This window comes from Epinephelus moara, chromosome 11, assembly GCF_006386435.1.
Source record: "Epinephelus moara isolate mb chromosome 11, YSFRI_EMoa_1.0, whole genome shotgun sequence".
In the NCBI taxonomy this organism is placed as follows: Eukaryota; Metazoa; Chordata; class Actinopteri; order Perciformes; family Serranidae; genus Epinephelus; species Epinephelus moara.
Genome location: NC_065516.1, coordinates 11,336,396 through 11,345,105, shown reverse-complemented (window position 1 = coordinate 11,345,105; position 8,710 = coordinate 11,336,396). Strand labels below are relative to the sequence as shown.

The following is an 8,710-nucleotide window of genomic DNA, read 5'->3' as shown; positions in this document are numbered from 1 at the left end:
CTCACTTTATTTAAGTAGAGAGACTGTTGGTATTGATATACTGCACCTACACTTTTAGAGCTCAGAGAAAGCCTTTCTGTGGGGACTGTCAAACATGGTGCATTCAAATATAAAGAAGCCACTAGCAAAACTGAAACTCATCAAAGTAAATTACAAAATAAAATCTCATAAGGGCGTCCAACAGTGAGTTTTATCCTTTGAGACTACCTTTTTGAAGGACGGGCCTTTTCTGCCCGCTGCGCTCTGCCGGTCACACGAAGCAACACCGCAGACATTCACTCAGGATTCCAGGGTAATTGACTTTAGAGCTGCCACCTGATTTTAATTAACAGCGCAGCACATTGGGTTGCACACCTGCAACAGAGTCAAACTGGAGACCAAGGTATTAATTAACATTAAGTACATCTCAGAGCAAATCAAAGGAAGTCATTTCCTTGCAGTGTTTAATATGGATTGTACAACACTTTTTGTAGATGTAATTAATTGAACAAGCCCGACGAAACACACGCTCGGTTCTTATCATGAAATGTAGACAACATGAGAGGTTTCTTTCAGCGCCGCTGCAGTAAACTGCATATGCTAATTATGTTTCACTCCCAAAGATTTAGTTAAAATCTCAGACTGACTGAACTTTATTAAAAGCAGCTTTTGCCTCAGTCCTAACAAGTTCCACTTTACTGCAACTGCTTCATCGCCTGGATCATAACTTTTTACAGCCACTCATGTCTTAAACATCATTTCAAACATCCTCACTATTGACTCAGAGTTATTACTTCTGCCGCTGCCTCCGTATAATATTTAATCCTGTTACATTACATTGAAGCCACTTAGTGTTTCAGTGCCATTACTGACGCATCAGTGCAGCAGCACATTAGTGTTCTCTTTCTAATTACAGCAAGAAAGTTACATAAGGCAGAAATTGTTATATCCAAATGCTGCAGGAAGGCAAAAATATCAAAGACTTGCTGCTTTCATTTGCTCAGTTAACCAGCAGCTTTACAACAACACTGTCTCTGATGAATAAAAATATGGGACCTGATTTAAGGACATGGATCTTGTTTTTTTGGGGTTTTTTTTTTTTAGTACAGAGGTGTCATAGTGTGGGGGGGAAGCCTAGAATGAAAAGTATTGTTTTATTTGCACTTTCTTATTTTTAAATAGTTAGTGCCATAACTCGCTTGAAATTGGCTGAATAAATTGGGTGAAAGACTGAACTTTGTATAAAAAAAAAAATAGTGGAAGCTCTCTTGATGCTCCCTTAATAGAGCAAAATGGTTTAGTCCGCCCTTGCGGAGCTAAAGCCAAGTGAGTGACTGCCATAGATTTTAATAGGGCTGAGTCAGGTACTCAAATTAAATGAGTATCCTGTACAGAAAATGCACTTTTTACGAGTATGAGTATTATACGAGTAAACCATGTCATTATCTGTACTTGTGATAAAGGAAAATCCTAATTTTGATAGCTATGTTTGATAAATATAATAAATGATAATTGTGACCAGCCATGGAAAAACCAGGAACAAGTCTCCCGAAAGGCATTTTGAGTTATTTACAGATTCTGAAAGTGTAGTTTCTAAGCTTTCCAACGATGTCTAACACATGGAAATCTGAAAATATTTGAAGAAGTTGTGGCCATTTGAATGCAGGCACTCCTCAAACTACTTTTCTGAGAAATCCAGCCTGAACGATTTTGAATTCTCAAGTGCCAGGTAACACAAGGCTGCTCATTTGCATCTCATGTAGATAAGCCCTACCCCCTACTGGTCTAGCTCTCAGTGACATCTGGTATCAGTTAGCCTGCAGGGCAGAAACTATTGTAGTAGTTTGAACAATGTAGTTAATGTTGATGTAGTGTTATTTTCCTTAAGCACTTTAGTGGACTGATCAGAATCAGAATGTACTTTATTGAAATGGAAATGCTTTTGTTACAAAAAGCCCCTGAATAAAGTTGATCATTGGGGTGTACTATTCTGTATACAAACGTGTGTTTTGTGTTCCTCTGTGTGTGCATACGTACGTTTAATCCACAGTAAATGCCCTAAAACTCAAAAATACACGATCGGCCATCCGGTCAAAGTACACGCATTAAACAGTTAGAATTTTAAACGTAGGTCTTGGGTCAGGGTGGTTTGGATCCCGTAGAAAGTCGGACTTACCGGCACGGGCCCAAGCACTGGGCCCATTGAGATGAATGGGTGTCCGCTGTCCACAGCTGCAGTCAGTCCGGTGTCCAGAAAACAGCACAGAAGGTGTAAAAACGGGTTCTGGGGTGGCCGAAGTGTTCACAGGGTCTTTCCCTCTCAGGCGGGCAGTATCGTTGTGGTCGATCCGGTTGTAGAATGGAGAAAAAACTAGTATATTGCTAAAGGTTAGCGAAACGCTAAAGTAGTTTGGTGTGGCTGTGTCGCTAGCTTGCTAATCGTCAACAAACGAGTTAACGTTCACCGAAACGCACAAACACGTATCGTTACCGTGGTTCTCAGCAGAATGATGGAGAGCAGAGACGTTATAAAAGGTCCAGAAATACTGACGAAGTGTTTAAATCCTCGTAGCAGTCCCTTATGCAGGAGCGGCTGGCTACATAAGTAGCCATGTGGTTCAACTGATTGACCGAAAAAAGAACAAAAGCACGTGAACAGCCAAAGAAAGCCAGTATGCAAATTTACTGTTGTTATCGCCGCACCCCCAACTAGGATCAGAGCATTTCCTCTAAAATAACTCAAATTCAAATACAAAGTTTATGGTTTTAAGGCCACCAATACTGTTATTTGAAACATGGAGTGGCTTCTTCATGATTTCAACTTACACATTCTGCAAAAAAAAACGAAAATCACTCATTTTTTTAAAAAAAAATCGATTTTTTCTTTTTTTTCCAACTTGTGCCGGGCCGACTTGTTGCTGGGTTTCTCGTGGCGGGCCACAATTATAAAAAAAAGAGATCTGAAGCTCAATTCTGAGGCTGCTCTTTCAATGCTTTTCTCAAAGGTAATAAATACTGCAGCTTCTCACAAATCCATATACATTTCAGGCTTTAACCTCTTGTACTCCACCCACATTTTGTAGCAAAAACGCCTAAAATGACATACCCAAATTAAAATGACAATAGCTTCTGAACCGCTCTGACTACACGTATGCATGAGGTCTTGCCAGAAAGAAAACTCCCTGAAGTTTCTTGTGAAAGTGTCAGAAACACTCTAGGTGATACAGAGACAGAGTAATGGGCCTCTGAAGTCAGTGAAAAAGAAGATTTTGCCTAAAATATAATAAAAAATGTTTTTCAGGATGAATAACTGTCTGTGGCTTCATCTGAGCAGGTAAATGACACTGTGGGGTTGTAGGCACACTATCAATGAACATTTGTTTCAAATTTGAAGAAGATTGCTCGAAGTATGACCATTCTACAGTGTTTTTTCCATGAAAAGATCCAGGCAGAGCTCCAAAAGACAAGTCGGTCACTCAGCTTCAAAACAGTACTATCAGTGATCAAACAACACTCAGCCAGCTTCAAACATCGTACCTTATTGAAATCATGTGTGATTATGATAGCTGATGTTGTTTTTGACACACAAACACCATAAAATATCACCAAATAAAGCCATATGAAACTTCAAAGTTATGATCCCACTTTCTAGACAGCATATCTCAGCCAAAAATAGTGGTAGCAGTGAGACTCTTACCTTTTATAAAAGAGCTAAGTCCCTGCTAACGGCTCCACATAAGATCGCGAGTAATCCTTTAACTTTTCCTGTCGAAAAAAAATATGACATGACTTGTCACCACTCATCGCGATTTTGGACTTTGTGTGTTTAGGCTGCTCTGGTGCGAAATCCATAATAAATAAAAGAAAAACTTTTTTTAAACTTTAAACTTTTATTTTTGAAAAGTCGACAGCGTTCTGAATCCAGCAATACCAAACATCACATGGTTTGATGACGTCATGCGCCTGGGAGATACCATTTAACAGAGGAGGAGGGGAGCGAGGACGTTGGCATCCTGGCGGAACAACTTTTGATTAGGCCAAACCCACTTTTGATTTAAACTCCACCCATGTTTGGCATATACTCTGCCTATTTGGAGTACAGATACAGATAAAGTAGTTGGTTGAACAGATACAGACACACATACCCATAATGGTGTGCTTGCTTATTCCTAGATTTTAATAATAACTAGATACCGGAGAAATAGTCATAACTGAGCTTGTCTGCAGTTCAAGGTGTCCTGCCAACAGTTTTGCACGTCTCTTTTACAGTGGTGTTCTACGGGGAAAATGCAGGGTATTTTTTCGCTGCAATACCGCAAGTGGCCACTGGGAAACATCTGCTGCAAGGCTGAGCTGCTTTCTTGGGGGCCTGCATGGGGACTCATTTATAAACATTGTGTACACACAAAACAAGCCCTGAAAGAGGCATACGCCATTTCCCACGCAAAAGTTGTGATCTATAGAGACAGATTTGATGGGAGAAACTTTGACCTGTGTTTATGAACATTTGGGGGACGGGAAATTGGTGACGCAGCCATTTTCGGCTTTTGTTCGTATATGCATTTTTAGTACGCATCCTACACACTGGTATAAATGAGACCCTTGGTGACAGCTTGTGTTGCTGGAGTGCCAACTGAGATGTTTTACTTTAAGAAAAGGAAACTGGGGTTCCAAAAAAGAAGAGAAAGTAATAAAGGGAAGGGAAAGAAAGCAGACTGACCTTGTAAAAAGTAAATTAATGAATAAAGGTGCCTGAGAGAGAGACATGGGTCAAGAAGGAGGGCTGGGATGGTGGCTGCTTATGCATAGGGCCCAGAATTTGGTGATATGGCCCTGTGAGAATCATCAGTATGTGACACTGTGTCTGACTGAAGCAGGGTTAGAATGACCTAGTATCAAATGAATATTTGATGAGCTTATATTCCTCATGAATTCAGCATTAAAGTTTCAGCATTTAATTTCAATGCGCATTTTTAATTGATATCCACTCTGCAACTCCCGCCTTGGCTGACTTGCAATCCAAGCATGTGTGCGCGCGCTTGTGTGTGTGTGTGTGTGTGTGTGTGTGTGTGTGTGTGTGTGTGTGTGTGTGTGTGTTTGTGTGTGTGTGTGTGTGGGCGCACGCGCCGGTGGAATATTGAATGGCTCACGCAGAGTCCCGCAGCAAGCGTTTAAAGAAGAGATGCGCGGCTTCTCTCCTCCTCTCCCTCTCTCTCTCTCTCTCTCTCTGCTGTCTCCTCCTCTTCTCTTTCGCTTCCACTGAGACTCTTTCTCCTTTCCTCATCCTGAGCGGCGCGTCCTTCCTTCCACCACTTGTTATTTCACACCTTGGCCGCTTCAAACGCAGCCTGTAGGCGCCGTGAATACACCGTCGTCTTCTTCTCCTCCTCTCGTGGCCGGCGCTTCTCTGCTGCACCGGTGTGTCTTTCTGTATTTGCATTTTTTTTTTCTCCTCCTCCTCCCGCCGAGGAAACAACACTTTCCCCCCCAGCTGTAGGGAATCATGACCACGGCGAAGGAAGGCAATGCACCGTCGAAAGCGGCTCAACAGCAAGACCAGGTACCGCTGAGCTCTCCTCTCACTCCTCTTGCCCTCACATATTGAAATCAACATTAACCTGTGTCGCCTTGCTTTGCTTGGCCAACACTGGATAGTGTCTGCATGCAGCGCTGCGGTGACTTTTTCCTGTGATGGTGTGTGCTGGAGGAAACAATCATTTGGTAACCTCCGCTCGTAATAGACGTTTGCACCCGGAGTCAATTGGAAGTGATAGCCGGTGCCGTGCTGTCACTTCATCACGACTGGAGGATTCTTGCAGCCTCCTGCTCGCCTCTGCTCATCACAATCATTATTATGCAGTATTCGGTGACTTTAGAGACAACGAGCAGTTTGTGTTTTCCATTACACCCAGTGCGCTTCACCTTGCAGTAGGGCAAACCAGCTCATTTAACTTGAATCAGATTGTGCATAAAAGGCCTGTAAATGTACCTGTGGTGTTCATATCAACAGTTTGAAATCACCATATGCTTCTACCTGTCTTATAAAATGCCTTTGACCCCTCCAGGAGAGGCTCAGCTGTGTCTCCAGTCTGAAGGCTGAGAACACTGTTGCATTTCAGTGTGGTGCAGGGTGGCTCTGTTCTGTTTTCTTTGCCACCTCCATCAGTGAGTCCGTCAGTCAGTGATGATGGAGCATCTGTTGACCCACCTCCACAGAGGTGCAGGCTTGCCCAAATAATGGAGGGGACAATGGTGTTTATTTTGCAGTATCAATATTTCATGAGCAGGAATAAAAAGAGCGCTCATTCGCTATTGTGCTCTGTTAATGTCAGGGTTGACAAATAATGCACCTCTGCCTGCAGTAAGAATTTCAATGGATTTCAATGCAATTTTATACAAAGTGAAGTGTTTTTACAAGAGTTCCCACAGGGACAGGGGATATTTGAAAGTTTGTAAAAATGTAACTTTTCCAACTTTTGGAAATGGCACATTTTTTCTTCAATATACCCATGCACTTTCTTTTGAACAGCATCACTGTGAGGAAAAAGCTCTGGCAAACGTTTGATTATTGCTTAAAAACTGAAAAAGGCTCCATTTTTTGCCACTGTCACATTTTACCCTCATATCTTCTAATTTTAAAACCTCACTGAACCAAACAAAACCTTGAAAGTAATTTATTTCTGTGTGCTCTCAACCTGCCGCTCGCTGTCACGTGCAAGGATATGGTTCCATTTTGTCAAGTTTTTCCTTGTTTTCGAGCCAGTCCATCAGCACAAGCTGTAACTTCAGACGGCATCTGTCACTGCTAGCCTCCACCTGTGCGCTGCACCTGTCCAAAGATGACAGAAAAGGTGAGAGGGACACTCAGCTTTATCCTGCCAAGCAGACAATCTTCCCCCGCTGTGATTTAGATGCAGACTGTCAGTCACACCCTCGGAGGCAGCCAAAGGTTCTGCCGGTCCCACCCTGCATATTCTGCACGCTGGCTTTGTAGGCACAAATATCGGCATAAGCAATTGATGATTGATTCATTTTTTTCTGTCTAGTTTCAGCTTCACAGATGTGAGAATTTGCTGCATTTTTCTTTTGTGTATCATTCATATCAAATCAAATATCTCTGAGGTAAGACTGTTGGTTGGACAGAACAGGTCATTTAAAGACATCACGTTGATCTCTGATGGTCATTTACTGTTTTCTCACATTCTGTAGACTGAAATAGGGCTGCAACTGATGATTGTTTTCATAGTCAATGAATTAATTTGGATTGTTTTTCCAACTAATTAATCGTCGGATCTTCAAAACATCAGGAAACTGTGAAAAATGCCTGTCAAAATATCCAAATCCCAAGGTGACGTCTACTCTGCTTGTTTTGTCCAACCAACTGTGTTAAACCTTAAGATGCTGTCATTTATAATAACAAACCAAAGACAAAACAAATTGTCATATTTGATAAGCTGAACCCAGAGATTGTTTGGCATTTTTCGCTTCATAAATGATTTAAATGATTAATGTTGCGTTTTTAATCAATTAATAGTTTCAGCGTAGACTGTAAAATAAAACAGACTTACCAATGATTCAAATAACCTTTTGTCGCAGCTCTATTATTAAGTCCTCTGATACAAATTTGGCATTTACTTATTAGCTTACATACACGTTTAAGGTGTGAGTGGAGACTGTAGAGTACACGCTTGTTAACACCTGCAGAAAGTGACCTTTTACCGACAACATTGCTTTGGACACCAGTAAATAGCAAATGGGGGCTGTCAGGGGATTTTCTTGAGGCGTGAAGCTCCAGCAAAGTGAAAAATTGCTTCAAGCATATCAGGGTTGTAATATCAGCCATGTGACATAGACATGCACGCAGGCACACACCTTACAGCCGGTGCGCACGGGCGTACACACAAACATACACAGCGGCTGTGATTACGTGAGGTCCTGTTGTGGCCCCCTGATTGATGGTCTGCTGGCCGCGCTTATGGTCCAGGGACAGAGGACGGAGATAGAGGGCAGCTCACCAGAGATAGCAACAGCTCTCCAGTAATCAGCTAACTGCAGCCACAGAGAGAGAGTCACTTCGCTAACACTCATTACTGCAACAGGGTGGAGGTTCCCAGGGTGTGAAAGGTTGAGTCAGGGTAGGGTGGAGTAATGCACTTACAAAAGGCGAGATACTTTGGATTAAATTAATGCTAAAGTAGCACTTTTTGTTGTCACAGTACTCTCATCTTTGTAATTACACAGAGTGCTGTAACACAAAGTACTGTGATTGAGAAATTTGGCAAAAAGTACTTGCTCAGATTAAGTTCCAGTGCTTGATATGGACACCAAAAAATGATCTAAATAGTGAGAAAACCCTGCATCCAGGGGAAATGATACTCAAAAACACAAAAAGCAGCTGATTCTGTAAACATATATGAGTGGTTTAAAGATATCACATTACAGAATTAATGGGGATCTTCCTATTTCAGATTTCTCAGTTACTTCCCACAGCCAATTGGAGCTTTAAAGCCGAATCACAGCACCCAGCATTTAATAGGGAAGACGTCTGCGGAGACGCCTCCGCCATCCAGCCCAATAATCGGCCTTTTTATTGCTTTTTCACATTCTGTTCGACTCGCGATCTTGGGAAGCCGTAGCTGGTAATGCATGCTAAAGGGAGAGACTTAGATACTGTGAGAGACGAGCTGAAAAGCAAGGTCTGCCCTGTTAAAGTTGATTTAGTGGCGTCTCA

The 8,710-nt window shown here is 42.0% G+C and overlaps 1 protein-coding gene across 1 annotated transcript in view; it reads left to right on the top strand.

The window, feature by feature from the left end:
• Nucleotides 1-5,266: 5,266 nt before the first annotated feature.
• LOC126397482 (dipeptidyl aminopeptidase-like protein 6) overlaps nt 5,267-8,710 on the top strand; it is a 158,902-nt gene continuing 155,458 nt past the window's right edge. The window contains exon 1 of the mRNA XM_050056320.1: nt 5,267-5,539. Within this exon, the coding sequence (XP_049912277.1) occupies nt 5,483-5,539 (57 nt within the window). The 5' untranslated portion in view covers nt 5,267-5,482. The remainder of the gene's footprint in view (nt 5,540-8,710) is intronic.